General features: G+C 35.8%; 6 protein-coding genes across 6 annotated transcripts; 4 read left to right on the plus strand and 2 right to left on the minus strand.

Moving 5' to 3' along the window:
• Window positions 1-2201: 2201 nt before the first annotated feature.
• On the minus strand, window positions 2202-2802 carry RO3G_05649 (uncharacterized protein; the record flags this gene model as incomplete). Its single annotated transcript, XM_067660239.1, has 2 exons — window positions 2202-2661; window positions 2795-2802. 2 exons carry the CDS (start codon window positions 2800-2802, stop codon window positions 2202-2204), a joined length of 468 nt encoding a protein of 155 aa, XP_067516340.1.
• A 1984-nt stretch (window positions 2803-4786) lies between these two features.
• RO3G_05650 (uncharacterized protein) lies at window positions 4787-5829 on the plus strand (the record flags this gene model as incomplete). The annotated part of the gene is made up of 2 exons (XM_067660240.1): window positions 4787-5158; window positions 5212-5829. The coding sequence occupies 2 exons, from the start codon at window positions 4787-4789 to the stop codon at window positions 5827-5829; spliced, it is 990 nt and encodes a 329-aa protein (XP_067516341.1).
• A 1301-nt stretch (window positions 5830-7130) lies between these two features.
• Window positions 7131-8541, plus strand: RO3G_05651 (uncharacterized protein; the record flags this gene model as incomplete). The annotated part of the gene is made up of 3 exons (XM_067660241.1): window positions 7131-7134; window positions 7202-7494; window positions 7555-8541. 3 exons carry the CDS (start codon window positions 7131-7133, stop codon window positions 8539-8541), a joined length of 1284 nt encoding a protein of 427 aa, XP_067516342.1.
• A 1747-nt stretch (window positions 8542-10288) lies between these two features.
• Window positions 10289-11890, minus strand: RO3G_05652 (uncharacterized protein; the record flags this gene model as incomplete). Its single annotated transcript, XM_067660242.1, has 1 exon — window positions 10289-11890. One exon carries the CDS (start codon window positions 11888-11890, stop codon window positions 10289-10291), a length of 1602 nt encoding a protein of 533 aa, XP_067516343.1.
• A 392-nt stretch (window positions 11891-12282) lies between these two features.
• RO3G_05653 (uncharacterized protein) lies at window positions 12283-12905 on the plus strand (the record flags this gene model as incomplete). The annotated part of the gene is made up of 4 exons (XM_067660243.1): window positions 12283-12386; window positions 12434-12620; window positions 12679-12761; window positions 12821-12905. The coding sequence occupies 4 exons, from the start codon at window positions 12283-12285 to the stop codon at window positions 12903-12905; spliced, it is 459 nt and encodes a 152-aa protein (XP_067516344.1).
• Window positions 12906-14190: 1285 nt separating this feature from the next.
• On the plus strand, window positions 14191-16055 carry RO3G_05654 (uncharacterized protein; the record flags this gene model as incomplete). The annotated part of the gene is made up of 2 exons (XM_067660244.1): window positions 14191-14574; window positions 14634-16055. 2 exons carry the CDS (start codon window positions 14191-14193, stop codon window positions 16053-16055), a joined length of 1806 nt encoding a protein of 601 aa, XP_067516345.1.
• Between the last annotated feature and the right edge of the window lie 395 nt (window positions 16056-16450).

The following is a 16450-nucleotide window of genomic DNA, read 5'->3' on the forward strand; positions in this document are numbered from 1 at the left end:
GATAGATACTGATTCAATGGCTGTGGTTCACCTTTACGCCTTTTTTTTTGTAGAAGCGAAAATGTTCAATACGATCGACGAGAGGGCAAAAGGAAAAAAGGAAGTAAAGTATGCAAGTAGTGATCTGTAACCATTTCCAAGCATTATCTTAAAGGAACTGTGGCGCAAATGCAATTACAATCCTTTTCCAGTTCTCTCTTTTTGTATCATTTAGTAACAGCTTCATTCTATATATAAAAAGAGTTTGAATATTTTAAACAAAGTTGATCATTTTTAACTTGTTGCTTTTTTTCTTTTTCTTTTTCTTTTTCTTTTTTATTTACATAAATGGTAAAAAAGTCCCTCCCCATCGTGAAATGAGTTAGGACTGCGAAAAAACCCTCCATCGTCCCGCCCTCCAGCCGAAGCCTTTGGCCAGTTAGGTAGTTTTTATTAAAGAAAACCCTCCCGAAGTCAGGCAAAGAAATGCCTATCATCGCACCTTTCAACTTGCGCCTACGAGTGTTCAGATAGTTCTTTGAATGAAGAAAAAAAAAAATGGACAGTGAATAACTGCTTTTTTATACTTTTTTTTTCAGGAGAATTTCTGACTGCTTCTTTTCAAATCATATTTTATTGGTCAATCATTATTACAATATGGACTTGTGATCATTCCTAACAACTACAGGCTATCCTCTTATACACAAACAAAAGGGACTGCCTATTAAAAAAAATTATTGACAATGCCATAATTGGTATAGATTATAATATATAGAATAACTTGAGGGGGAAAAGAGGCAGGTTTTTTAAAGCAAAGTTTAAAACAATACAAGAATCCAGTACATGACTTACAAAGCTTAAAATAATGGAGGCGCTACATATAACCATGTTATATAGTACTTTTTTTCTTAATTTGTTTATTCATATTTAGTTAATTAAATCCCTGGTAATGATAGAACAGCCATATTCAGCAATGATGCTGAAACAGATTCTTAATCTATTATATATGTATACTTAGAGTACAGCAATTTTAACTACTTTTATTTTAAGCTCCTTAGATTTCACTGAGTTCATTAGTCTAGTGGCGAACTCTCAGGAGTTGAAGTTGTCTTTACTATTTTGTCACTTTTAGGCCAATGAAATGTTTAGACCAAAATGGTACAGATCGACATACACACTATACGTAGAAAAAAAAAAAAAAAAAAAAAAAGAATGCATTTACACAGCTTTTTTTTAGGTATATCAAATATATACTGTATAAAACTGAATAAATATTGAGAGTAGAGTCGTCGTAAGGACTTCATGAATAATCCAGTACTTTTAAGACTAGACAGTTGTCTTTTGATGTGCAGATATATTCCAATAGATATATATGATATTGTGAGTAATTTGATTAGAATTAAGTGTTTTACGTTTATTACCTTGAGTATTTCTATGCACTTGGTTCAAAAGCGTCAATTGGGCATTTTTTCCATTCGTGTCGCGGGATGTAATGGTATCATTTGCTCGCGATGACGTAGTGACAAGTACTTTATCCACAAGCAACGTGTCATACAATTTGTTGACCATTTTTTGAATCAAACCCACTCTCACTTCCTGATGTTCCTGTCCTGGAGACTTTCTGGCGTATCCAATGACTGTGAAGTTATTTCTCTTGAGGTTCTTGACATATACCTAGTACTTTGGCAGATGCTCCGTAATTGATAAAGCAATGCTATTCAAATATTTATTTTTTAATGTCCATAAGACTCGATATCGAAACTTTGAACCGTTTTGATCCTTCAATACTTTTCGTTCCTGTTCTTGATTTATATATAAAACTTTCTTGGTATTGTACCACTTTATGAAAGATAACAACGATTTCTCATCAAATCTAGTTGTATATAACATAATCAAAGAAAAAATATCCCTGGATGAGATTTTCTTTTTTATGTAAAGTGATTCGTTCCATGGCTCAGTTGGGACATACACTTGATTCAGAAATTGAGCAATCTGAGGATCGTGCACTATTTAATAGTATTAATAACTAATATATCTTCCTTCTAATGTAGTTTTATGACCATCGCAATTACCATGAGCAAGTAATGGTAGTTAAAAGCTGAAAAAAAGTTTTGTGCACCAGTTTTGTCCGCTACTGTAAATAACTTTTTTCTTGCTGTTAAAACACACATGTTGCTTTATAAACAATATTATCAATAACATTACATTTTATTAACACTCAATTAACTGGTGTGAGTGGTGGGTGGGGGGAAGCCAGGATCCGAGCCGTGAGGCGATGACGGCCGTTGAGCGAGCGTAGCAAGTAGGTCGGCTAGTAAAAGTTTTACAGAAATAAAGAAAAAGGGAGAAAGGAAGGACATCATATAACTGCTATTCATTAGGAACATAAACAAAGTGTAGTCAGCCTCGTGATCTTTTGGTGGGTTACAGGGATCAGGTGGAATAGAGAAAATAACCTCTGGATGCTTTATATGTAATTCTTGGACATCAGTTGCGTTACCAAATAGATAGTATGATCGTGATTCTGATAATAATGCAATCGGCATCAAGTTTATTATATCAGTAAGAATCATGCTTTCTTGTTGGTCTTCCATGTTATATTCCAATCCAGCAGCAGCGATAGGTTTGGTAAATGTCTTCATATCATTTGATGTGCGTTGGGCAGTTTTGATATAGCTTTTACTGTAAGTTCTTGGCAGTTTGGCTATGGGTGGCAAAATGCCATCGTTCATATCTCTTTTTCCTTTCTTGATCTTTGGTAATTGGTTGTGCCGTTTTGCATGTGTCTTGAAGATTGAAGTCGACTTTAAATTACTATTGCATTTTGGTCAAATAAAGTTACACGCAGTTTTATTGACAGTGTATGAGGCTAGAGATTGGCCTAATTGATGAAAGAATAAGATATATTCTGTAGACTTACTGTTTTGAATTAAGGCTGTTAATTGTAAACTATGACCATCATGATTATGTTTATTAAGTTGCGTTTTTGTTTTAAAAGTTTCCATGCAATTAGTTTCCTCACAAAAGAAAGACGTTTTACGTACGATTCCTATCTCCAATCCTTGATGGCGATTTCACTTGAATTCAAAATCACAGAGTAGTGAAGCGGACAAGTCTAATTTTGGATGCCTCAAGTTCGACTAATATTGTTGATCTGGATCAACTTCAAATACTGTTATTTTATTTTTATTCTTTTCAAACAAAGTTATCCCCTTTCTTATCAACTCTTACTATTCACTCTTATTATTTATTTTCTACAGTTGAAGACTATCAATTAGTACTCGGATTTTCAATCATAAAATTGAGAAGTTTGAATTAAACCTTATACAGAAATTAGAAAACTACCCTTTGGTGTTGATTTGACAGTAACTGAATTTAACTGTGAAATGAAAATGTGCTTCCTTCTTTAACTCCATTTGATTGTATTATAAGACTATTATAATATGGATAAGTGGCGATGAAAGAGATAAGTTATTCAGCTATTATTTTGCAATTTTATAAATAAAATTATTGAGGTTATTGTGCACAGATATTCTTGCGACATGTGCCAACACATCCTCCATCGGAACGTAAACTTTCTGATTCCTCATTAAAAATGATTTCCCGTCCATCTTTATAGAAAAAGGTATTCATCATTATATTATATTTTTATTAGAGGAAAGAGGGACAAAAACAGATACAGAAGGTCTACAACTGAGTCGATTATAGCTAGCTTGTTCCGACATTTGTTTTCGTTTAAACATAACCTTTTATTTAAAGTCCAATTGAACGCATAAAATTAAAAATACAAATGTCCGTCCCAACCAGGTCAATCCATTAGGAAGTTAATGTTAGGAAAAAGCATCTTTGAGATAAAAAAAATAAACAATGTAAAAGGGAAAGGAATGAGTGGAGTCATCAAAGGGATATTAGAGGAATTGACTTGGCCATATAAGAAGCTTCTGACTATGTGGGTGTTTGATAGGGGTCTGTTTCGCATGGTGCAACTGGTCTAATTCGTTCAGTATGGAGTATATAATCGGCCATTGCTGTGACCAGGAGAGGACGACCCCAGAGGGAACTAAATGATGTAGTGGGAGCTTATTCATAAGGAATGGCAATGGATCTTTTATAGTTTCGGGTATAAATAAGCGTCAGTGCACAGTAAGGCAGTCGATAGCATGATTCTTTGAGTGGTGTTGTGTGGGATACTTGGGATATGGTCTAGGCTCGTCAGTCTAACCTCCACTGTATACAGCGTCCACATTCTGCATTGGACTTAGGTAGCCACATGATGGAGGACAATTGTTTTTAACCAAAGTAATATATTCCCGACATTTATTTTTGTCTTTCCGCAATTCATTTTTAAGAAAACGCCAAAACCCATAGGTTTGACTGTACGTTGAAAATTTTCAAGTTATTATTAGTTTTATGAAAGGACATAGTTAGCATAAAAATTTATTTATTTTTTTTGACGCAAAATACTTGAATGTCATATACACAAAATTTAACAGCGCTCATAAACTAAATTGGGAACTTCAATAATTTGGTTGTCTGCATAAATTTTTTTTTCAAGCCAATACTAGTGAAAACGCTGTAATACTAAAAAAAAAGGTTCTTATTACAGAATATAAAATATATTATTGTACATTTATTTTTTGATTGGATTTCAAAGAAAAAGCTAAATAGTGTCTTTATTTATCTTTACTTAATAAGGATTGGTTTAATCACACAAATATTCCATATTCGGTTTCTCTCCCTAACTTTATATTTTCTCGCAGCAGCAAAAACATTTTTTTTTCTTTTTCTTCCTTTTTTAAAAAAAGAAATGCATCCATTGGTTCTTGCAGCCATTGTTGGTGGTGGTGTTCTTGGTGGTGTTCTTATCATTTGGGGTGGTTATGAGTTTGCATCGAACTTATATGACGAATATCAAGAAAGACAACAATATGAAGAATATGTAAGAAGTCATTATAAATCTTCTGATGACGGCTACAGTTATCAAAAATCCTACCGTCAGAGAATGAATAATGATTTTGAATTCGAAGATGATCGTGATTTGATTGATCGTGAAATGGATGAGAAAAATGAAGAGGATGACCCATATACCTTCAGAAACAATAACAGGTCCTCATTGAATGATCAGTATGAACTAAGAAATAGAAGAGGACACTCTCAAAGCTCACTCGATAATGAAAAAGTTAGTAACTTCTTTTAATAAGAAGAATAAGTTTATTAATCTCTTATTGTTAGCTTAATTCAGATCAATACGAACTTTCTGAAATGGAAAATAGTATCAATGAAAGAAGACGCCGGTTGATGGCAGAACAAGCTTTTCTTGACAGAGAAGAAGAAATATTACAGAACCGTTGGGAAGCTTTGAGGAAAAATACGGAAAGTGAACTCAATAACTCATCGAGCACTATCACCAATGCTACTTCTATACAGCATCCTTTGGGTGATTCTTTTAATCCGTTTATGGATGCCGAAGAAGACAGTGCCATGAATTCTTTTTCAGATGAATTTCAAAATAGCTTGAACATTACAGGAAAAATTGCTTCTGATGATCATAAGCAGGACTCACAAGTAGACCACTGTCAACAGGAAGAAGAGGAAAGAAGTAAAGAAACTATGGCAGCAACAGCAGTCGAAAATGGTTCTTTATATCACTCCTTATCTTCTTATACTGAACCTCAAGAACTTCGGTTTCCTATTCCCTCTACAGCAGATGCCCAATCTGAAAGAAGCGATTCTACTTTTCCTTCAAGGAAAGGCTTATCTGATACAGAAGAAAGTTGGGACGCCGTTAGCGAAGAAGATTGGTTGAAGTCTGTAGACGGCTCTGACGAAGATCATCATTTTTCTGATTGATACTGCTTGTTCAAAGTGTCGTAGTTGAATTAAAGGAAGAAAGAACAGCTTAAATAAATACATTGTTTCATTCTTTCAGGTATGCATATCATACTTGAATATTATGACTTATTTTAATAAATGCATGTGCTTACACATGACTGTTCTAAATTTCTCAGTTACTGACTTGTCCGGTTTATATATTGTATTTTTTTGAAGAAAAGATGAGTAGTGATATTGAAAAAAGTACCATTGGAATTATCCAAGAGAAATTAGGAAAGTGTAGCAATGTTCTATGAAGAAAAATGTGTGCAAATCAATGCTATTCTAAACCAGATGCTGCAGAACTGTTAAGAAAAAACTATACAACATGTTTAAAAGTCATCTATCTGTTGATAGGACTATTCTCTGAATTTACATATTGTTAGATGAAATAGCTTAAAGTGTAATTGCTTCACTGCTCACTTTGTTTTTATTTTGAGCAATTTGACAACAACCAAAAGCTCTCTTTGAAGAATGCTAGAAATCGACCGTCTTATACTAGCAAGCTTGCTTTATTAATACAACTTTGAGGTATGGATTGATTCTGAAGTTCATACAATGCCATATATGTTTCTGGCTCGATGCCACAGTAGTTTTTCCATATCTGACGAGCATATTTTGACAGACAAGTATTGCAGTTGGGTACCCTGAGCTTAGCAATGAAGGGATTATCAGGAAGTGGTTTGCCTAGGATGGGGTCCTTCGGAGCCCATTTAATGGCCGCAGAGCCAAGTTGGACCGTGCTGTTACTGTTTATTCTTTAACTGTGTATGTAAAAAAAAAAAGTCGGAAGTGAGTATAAGGAAGTGATGAGGCTTAAGATAAGGTTGTAAGGCACTTACGATCGAATGCAATTGCTAATAACTTGGATCATAAAGAAATTTTATCAACTGTTCTTATATACAGGGTTTGTAACAATAGATTGTTATGTCCAAGTCTATACTCCGAGATAATTAGCTTGACTTGTAGAATTGTATCAATTATTCAAATTGTTTTTAGTACAAGTCTATTAAAAGTTCCTGGTAGTATCATTTTGAGCATTCAAACAACCCTTAATTCTTTTATTTTCATTTCTTGTTTTCTCTTGCACGTTTATGAGTTTGCAGATAAGTAGGTAAAGCAGATTAACTTTGTCCATGCTGATGGACTCTTCAAGCAGTGACTGTTTTCAAAATAGTTCTCCGACTTCAATTTCTGTAATTTAGCTTGTTGAATAAAATTATATTTGCCCTAAAAAATTTTTCTTCTTCTTTCAAGTCTCTTCTTTTAATAGTCATAATATGGGTAAGTACTGGAATGGTCTGATTATTTACATATAAATGAACCATTTCCTCTTTTTTTTTTACGATAGCCGGTTCCAAGCGTAATGCTCCTTCTGCCCCCGAGAAATCCAATAAACGTACTCGTTCAACACCTGATATCAAACGTTCTAAAAAAAAAGTTCGTGCTGTTTTAAACAACATTGTCGAACGTCCCACTACATCGGGCCACATATTTGTTTGCGGTACAAATGATTTTGGACAGCTTGGTATTGAAGGTGACGAGAAGAACCGTCCTGTTCCCATCAAATCTGTAATCGATATCGATTTCGTTGACGTGATTTCTGGTGGACTTCATTCTTTTGCTATGACACCTGAAGGAAGCGTAAGTCAAAAAAAAATCTGTCTTACTATGTATTAAACTTGCTGATCTCCTATTTTATAGTTGTTTTCTTGGGGATGTACTGATGAAGGAGTCTTAGGCCGTGAAGGAAAGAATGATGAGCCTGTCAAGATTGAGATCGAAGAGACCTTTGTGAAAGTTGTTGCGGGCGACTGTATTAACATGGCTCTTACAAAAGACGGTAACCTGTATACTTGGGGTACGTATCGCGGTGCGGACGGTGCCTTTGGTTTCAGTCCTACTTTAAGTCAACAGAGTACACCACTTTTATTTTCTTCTCTTTCCAAGGAAACAATTGTTGATATCACTACTGGAACTAATCACTCTTTGGCTTTATCAGCCGATGGTCGCCTTTTCACTTGGGGCTATGGTGAACAAGGACAGTTGGGTCGTCGAATTTCTTCTCGTCATCCCAAGGATTCACTTCGCTGTGAGCCTCTTTCGTTAAAGAATGTCAAGTTGATTGGGGCTGGTTCTTACCATTCCCTTGCCGTCACTCATGACAACCAACTTTATGCCTGGGGTTTGAATAACTTTAGACAGTGTGCTAACTCTGAAGAGCCAGTGATCTTTTCACCCACCCTTGTGCCTTTGCCCGAATCTATTGGTACCATTGTTGCAGTAGACGGTGGTGAGCACTTTACTGTGATTGTAAATGAAGCTGGCGAAGTTTTTACCTTTGGTCGCGGTGATGCTAACCAATTGGGTCTTCCAGAGGATGTGATTGCTCCCTTGAAGCTCAGTTCTACAGAATCTGCATTTAAATTCATTATTCCTGTGGCTACCAAGGTCCCTAATTTGCCTCCTGTCTCTCAAATATCAGTTGGTTCTGAATTTGTCCTTACAGCCTGTATTAACGGCGAAGGTTATTCTTGGGGTTTCAATTCCAGTAACGCAATTGGTAACGGAAACGATGATGATGAGCCCGTACCATGTAAGTTGAAGGGCAAGAATTTGGGTACAAGCAAGATTGTCCGTGTTGCTGCTGGTGGACAACACTCTGTTTTCCTTACCAAGTCTACAGAGTAATTCCGCTAATGTGTATGTGCAAGAAGCGCACTTTTCTCTTTTTTGATCATGAATACCTCTTTAAACGTTCCTTTTTTGATGACTTTATTATAAATTGTATATAAAAACTCTATTCTAAAGACAAATTAGACTTTAAAAAATAACATGTAGCTAAATGTTTTTACAATGGAAGTTTGCTAATACCTGTTTTTTAATTTTAATTTTCTATGTTGCTTTTTTAAAAAATAAAAAACAAGGATACTTTAAAGTAATAATCCGTTTTTTATTATTATTCTCGCTTCAAAAATCTTTCAAATGACTCTCTTGAACATTCGCCTCCCTTTTTTGGGTCAAATGAAAACTTGTAACAACTGCCGTCTGCACAAATAGCAATAATTGTATTTTTTTGACTTCCAAAACTAACCAAGCATCTACTTTCTGTTATTATTTTAGCATTTGCAAAGCTCCATTCTGAGCTGAAATATTTCGGCAGCACGCTCTTCATAAAACTCAGCGAACTTCCACGGTTACCGGAATGAGTGAGTCCGTTAGGAGATGACACAGTCTGAGCGGGTACTTCGCCATAAACAGGCCCTCGTAGCTTCTGCTCGGTAACAACAGAAGGATCAAGATTGAATAGATGAATGGTACCCTTATCAGATGAAACACAAAGTCGAGTGGATTCGGAATTGAATGCGATTGAGTAAATTTCCGCTCGGTCGACGCCTCGTCTGAGTTCGTGTAGTAAGGTACCAGTAGTTGTATCAAACACTCGTATTAGTGTACCTTTATCACTACTTGTTGCGCAACGAGTCCCGTCTTGGTTTAATGATAGACAGTTTAATTTTCCGGAATGGGCATGGATCATGCTTACATTGACGGTAGTGCGGGTATTTGGATCATGAGTAGGTTGCGTAAGTAGTGGTGGTAATTGCTCATTTTCAGTAGATGCATAATAGCCAAGAGTATTTAAATCGATCGTTTGCACGTATCCCTTTCGTTTACCTGGTATTGCTAATATAGCGTGGTTGGGTAATGTTGATATTGCTGCAAGACCTAATCATCCTTCTGTTTACAGCCTTTTCTTTATAACGATTGCTCTCCTCCCTCTCCTTTTCTTTCCATACCTTTCTCATTGTCGCATGTTTCAAATGTATGTAATAACTGTGGTGGCATACTGAAATGATAAACATAGACTTTGTTTTGAAGTATAACTGTCAGCCTTTTTCTTATATTAGTGTACTCTCTCCTTTTTATTATAGCCCATTCTTTTTTCTTTACCTATCTTTCCTTAGTTTAACGTTTTTAACTTCTGACTTGTATTCTAGCTCGAACACCGGTTTTGTATTTTTACTGTCATACACAACCACTTTATTAGGTGCATATCTTGGGTTTCTGCCTCCTCCCACGAGTGCCAAGTAATTGGTACGGTACAACATTTCAACAATTGAAATGCCCCCTTCTTCCGACTCTAAAAAGTAATGAGGTTAGCTTGTCACCAAAAAAGAAAAACACATATACCATTCCGTGAATGTTCTGTTAAAGGATCACAATTGTAAACTCGGAATCCAGTATTGAGTCCAATAGCAAAACAACCTTGATCTTGGTTAAAGCCAACATATAGTAATCCGGGTGCATCATATAAGCTAGTTGACATTCTTGAAAGATTCATTCTGTTATTTAAAAAGAAAATAAAGAAAAAGAATATACAAAAAAGGTGAAATGAAAATTTATTTAAAAATAAAAGTTTCTATATTTGGAAATTTCATCATGCAGCCAAGTCAAACTCATAAGCAATATCCCATCGAGCTCCTGGTGCTCTTGCGCTGACATACTTGATAAATCTGATTACGCCTTCATCTCTCAGGACAATCGAAAGTTCATTGCTACCAGCTGGTATTGTCAATAAGACGCCTTCATCTGAGGATCGATATGTAGCTGGATCATCATTTTCTTCTTCTCCTGCGGCCATATAACACTCGTATCCACCATACTCACAGGATTCCCATTTTTCTGCTTCCTGAGATGCTAAACACAGTGTGACATCTAAAAATGGGCGGTTTTTCTGATGCATTGTAGCCAACGTAAAGTCATGTCCTGGGCGGAATCTGCGGGCCATCCCACGATATCCCTTGGGTTCTAAATCTGATACTACTGCTAACCAGCGTCGAAAAGTATCTGTTTCCAAGAAAGAACGCAGCCTTTGAAAAATGTTTGACGTCTTCTCTTCTTTATGTGATTCATTTGACAGACGAAGGAATCTTTGAGAGACAGGTGGACCCTGAACAAACCAATTACCTCGGACACCAACACCATGAGGAGGCATCTTGCCATCCGTTAATCCATCACATCTATCTGCCTCCAAAGTTGCTGTTGCAATTTCTTGCCATAGCTCCTCTTTTAAGAACTTCTTCAACTGTACGGCTGAATCTTCAATAAATTTATCTGAAATTTTAGTCAAAAATTCTGCTTTGAGGTAATCAGGATTAATCCAATCTGCAAGAATTTCACGATCTTCCTTGGTTAAAGTAGCAGTAAGTTCTGTGGTGTATTCACAAAAGGGTTCTTGCTGAGCGTCCAATGGCTTTTCGATCTGTTGCAGTGAAGGTATTCCGATCACTGATTGCTCTACGTATCCATCCTCGCCTTCTTGAGGGAAATGGAACCAGCCTTGGATACTCAACCGACGCTTTTCTTCAGCTACTACTTCCTCCACTGAATGGAATGAGTAGCCAGGCAAGACAGTAAACATACAGAATTGATTCCACTCTGGTGGAACGCTCACTGTTGGCTCATTTGCCGGTGTATCTCGCTCTGTGACCGGATATAATTCAAGTGCACCACCATCAGAAGGATACCAAGGCTCATCAGGCATGTATAAGATGAATGAAACGCGACGAGTGCCAATCACATCATCATGATTAAGCAAGTGGCACCCAGCAGTATAGGTATTCACACTCATGTCCATCTGCGTTGACGAGAGTGCACCGCATCCTGTCACATCCGAAACAAAATTTCGAAAGATATCAGAACTCAAAGCCTCTCTCAGCTCGCGTAGGGCGGGCAGGCGCAGCTGTTCTAGATCGCTCAGACCATCCAAGTTCGCCAAGTCACCAGTCTGATTGACCTTGTAAATGTCTGTTTCTTTAGTAGTAAAATGAAGATGCTTATAGATCTCTTGCTGTACACGACGTAAAAGATCTTGATCGATCAGGTTTGATACCTTGCAATGTGGATAAGGCTTGGAGGATTGAATTGAATTTCGGAGCATGTCTCGAAAGCTCTTGTCAAATAATCCAGGGCGAAACTTGTCTTGAATGCATACCTTTTGTCGCTTTGCTTGAGGTTCACCAGTTGAAGAAGGAGCCATATTTTACAAAAAAAGTAAGTTAAGAAAAAACTTTTTTTTATCATTGACATCTTTTTTATACAATAGAAAATCATACGATTAAATTCAAAGAGTACTATTTCTGAGTTTGTAGCCCATATTCAAGGCAAATGAGTTGAAGCTTGATCATTAAACAATTACAACAAAATAGACATTAGAGTATGCATTCAATACCTGTAAAAAGACAGAAATCATATTCAATATCAAATTGACGTTCAGCCAAAATGAGCTATAATCTAATACATTCCCATATAGAGCTCTGCTCACTGTGCGCTCTGAATGAATACTACTTGATCTCTTAAGTTAAAACCGCGCAATGACAGCTTGCATTTTTTTTGGGATGCTACGCTTTCCTTGTGTTTTCATTTCCACGAATGTCAAATTCAACCTTAGAACAAAACGAACTTTTGTCAAAGCAGTTGCAAAACTTATTCAAAGCACAAAATACTCGAAATGAACTTTATCAAGAGTTTGAAATGTAAATTTCATTTGCACGAAAACATTTCTTATATTAACTTTTATTAGTGCATTTAAGGATTACCTAAGTGAAAAATGCCCAGCAGAACAATACCATTCCATTTGTAGAATTGTAACGGAAGGCTTTCAGGATGTTTCAATGGAGATTCAAAATATTGAAAGAGACATATCAAATAAAGTGATTGCTCGTATGATCCGAGACTTGCAAGAGACAGAAAGAAAAAAATTGCAAGAGGTTTTTAATAGCATGAGTTATATATGCTGACAGCTTCAACTTATACCTCTATTGTTAGACTGTGCAAATACAAATATTGACAATTCAAGCAAAAGAAACAGATAAAGATTATGACGAAACAATCAATCAACACCAACAAAGGTATTTTTTAAGAAAGAGAAAAAAATAATGATTTTCTTTAAAATTAATATGCTTCAAAGGTTAAAAGAAGTAGTTGAAAAGATTCAAGAAATCATGGATGAATTAAGAGAAGAAATGGTAGGACTTGCATCACTTGTATGTTAAATTGTTTGAAAACCGTAATAAATATTCGCCCAGATTGTTAAAGAAAGGGTTTTAGCTATACTCATTTTTTTGATTTTTCAACGGAAATTTGTTCTATATTGCAAAAGTTAGTTTCCTGATAATTGTATTTCCTTGAGTTGATTATGTAATTTAAATAAAATTGCTCTATTGCACATAACCATTGTAAACAGACAAAGAATTATCATTAGAAAAAATCCTTAATAAATAATCAAGATAACGGTCCTAATATAGTATCACGAATGTATAGATCATCTACACATTAAATCTGTGTTGACTTTCTGTTCCTGTGATCTATAAAACTCTCAGTAAAACGTTTTTTTTTTTTTCTTTATTTCTTTATTTACGGGTTTGCAGCTTCTATAGAAACTTTGTTACAACTCTTTCTCATTGTTTGCTTTAGAAGTTATACACAAATTAGGCTGCCATATCTTCTACAGCTTCTATTTTACACCAAGAAAGCATCTACGTAGCATGCTGGCGTAAGATAACCATTGATAACTATAACACAGGATACACTGGTGTAGAAAAGTAATAAAACAAAAACAAAAAAAAATATGATAGCAAACCTCATAAAAAAGAATTGTAAAATGACTAACAGCAGCCTTCACCAAAGGAGAGAAAATAAAAGAATCATTTAAAATGAACTATACTAAAAATGAAAAATAATTCTTTGATTATTTTTAATATTAACTAGTAAGCATCAATATGGTATATCATATACAAAGAATAGGAACAACTCAACAATTTCTCTGCAATTCTTTTTACTATTGCTTCCTTTATTATATTTCTAGTGTCATTTTAAGTGCAGTAAGGTAGATTATATGTATTTGTTGCGTTAAAAAATAATGCACTAACAGCTTAAACCCAGCAAAAAAAAAAAGGAGATTATACTTTGATTAATTGCATCTTTTAATGTTATCAGCTCTTCTTTTACTCCTATAAATAACCAATGATAGCATTGTTATTAGGTGTTAATGTCACATATTCAGATATTCAAGAGAAACACCCGAAACTGTTCAAATTAACATTATCGAAGCCATGCTAAATAAGAATAAGGAAAACCAGTAAAAAAATTTTTGACCCAAACAAGCATTTGATTGACTGAGTAGATACGATCCATATTAAGAACCAATCTTTACCGCATTTGTACATATCCAATCAAATCAATCACAATTCAAAGTCACCCTCTTTAGAACAGAAAAAAACTTTTTCACGCTCAAATTGTTTTATCTTTTTTCTTTCCCTTTGATACTTTCTTACAATCATGACTGGAGCTATTTCTGCATCGAAGGCCAAACGTCTTGCGGCTAGAGCCGCTAAAGCCGACAAAAAGGGTGGAAAGTCTGGAAAGAGCACTCCTGCCACCACATCTGAGAATAACTCGGGTGACGAAATGCCAACAATGGAAAACTTGAAGATCAGCACTGACCGTACTGCTACTGGTGTATATACCTCTCAAGAAAGAAGTAGAGATATCAAGATTGACTCCTTCTCTCTCAACTTCCACGGTCGTGTTTTGATTGATAATGCTTCCATTGAACTTAACTTTGGTAGACGTTATGGTTTGATTGGTTCCAATGGTTCTGGTAAATCCACCTTCTTGGCTTCTTTGGCTGGTCGTGATATCGAGATTCCTTCTCACATCGATGTAAGTTTCTTTTTATTTTATTTTTTTGTTTGTGCGTAGAAATCTAATTTATCATGTAGATTTATCTCTTGAATCAAGAAGCTGAACCTTCCGATTTCAACGCTGTTGAAGCTGTCATCCACTCTGCTCAAAAGGAAGTTGCTCGTCTCGAAAAGGAGGTTGAAGAACTTCTTGGCCAAGAAGATGGCGCAGATAACCCAATTTTAGACGATATTTACGAACGTATTGAAGCCATGGATCCTGCTACATTCGAAACCAGAGCCTGTACTCTTTTGTCCGGTCTTGGTTTCTCTACCCTTCAAATGCAAAAGAAGACTCGCGATATGTCTGGTGGTTGGAGAATGAGAGTAGCCTTGGCTCGTGCTCTTTTCATTAAGCCTACCCTTTTGCTTTTGGATGAACCTACCAATCACTTGGATTTGGAAGCTACTGTCTGGCTTGAAGAATACTTGAAGACCTATGACCGTATTCTTGTGATTGTGTCTCACTCTCAAGATTTCTTGAACGGTGTTTGTACCAACATGATGCACTTGACCCACAAACGTAAGTTGATTTACTATGGTGGTAACTATGATATGTTTGTCAAGACCAAGCAAGAAAATGAAGTCAACCAAGCTAAGGCTTATGCTAAGCAACAAGAAGAAATTGCTCACATCAAGAAATTCATTGCTTCCGCTGGTACTTATGCCAACTTAGTCAGACAAGCCAAGTCTAAACAAAAGATTATTGATAAGATGGAGGCTGCTGGTTTAATTGAAAAGGTAGAACAAGAAGCTGCATTTAAATTCTCCTTCACAGATGTGCCCAAGCTCCCTCCTCCCGTCATGGCCTTCCAAGATGTCTCATTTGCTTATGATGGTAACTTGGACCACTGTCTTTACAGAAACCTTGAATTGGCTGTGGATATGGATTCCCGTGTGGCCCTGGTAGGTCCCAACGGTGCTGGTAAATCTACACTCCTTAAATTGATGGACAATGAATTGGTCCCTACCGAAGGTCGTATTCAAAAGCACACTTCTTTGAAGCTTGGTAAATACTCTCAACACTCCAATGATCAATTGGATATGGACCTCTCTCCTATTGACTACATGCGTAAGAAGTTCCCCGAGGAAGGTACTGATATTGAACATTGGCGTCGTCAACTCGGTCGTTACGGTTTGACCGGTGCTCATCAAACATCACTCATCAAGACTTTGTCTGATGGTTTGAAGTCTCGTCTCGTGTTTGCCGAATTAGCTGTTCTTCGTCCTCACATTATCTTATTGGATGAACCTACTAATCACTTGGATATGGAATCTATCGACTCTCTTGCTGATGCTATCAAACGTTTCAGTGGTGGTGTTGTTCTTGTTTCTCACGATTTCCGTTTAATTTCTCAAATTGCAGAACAAATTTGGATTTGTGATAAGGGACATGTTAGCAACTTTGAAGGATCTATCAAAGAATATAAGGAAGCCCTTAGAAAGAATGTTAAATTGTAATTTTATTTTATTTTTCTCTCTTTTTATTTATACTTTCATCATTTTTCAACTCTATTCCGATACAATCTTTCTTAGATAAAAAAAACCCCATAGAACCAAAAGAGAAAGAACGTATAAAATAAAATGATCCACAAGCTTGGATATTTTTTTTGTTTAATTTTGACAACCGAAATATTTTTTCCACATTTGGTATAAGATGGATAATCTAATCTCTCATCAACTTTTTTTTTTCTTATAAAAATCATTCTTATTTGTTATTTTTCAAACTATTTTCTTACATTTCTCCCCACTCTCCATTATGTTCTTAGCTATTTCAAGAGCTAATCTTTATAGAAAGCCAGTGATTTCATCTTGTTATCGTTATAGTCGAAACTATGCCACTGATTCTCCTCAAA

This window comes from Rhizopus delemar, genomic scaffold (genome assembly GCF_000149305.1).
Source record: "Rhizopus delemar RA 99-880 supercont3.4 genomic scaffold, whole genome shotgun sequence".
Taxonomy (NCBI): Eukaryota; Fungi; Mucoromycota; class Mucoromycetes; order Mucorales; family Rhizopodaceae; genus Rhizopus; species Rhizopus delemar.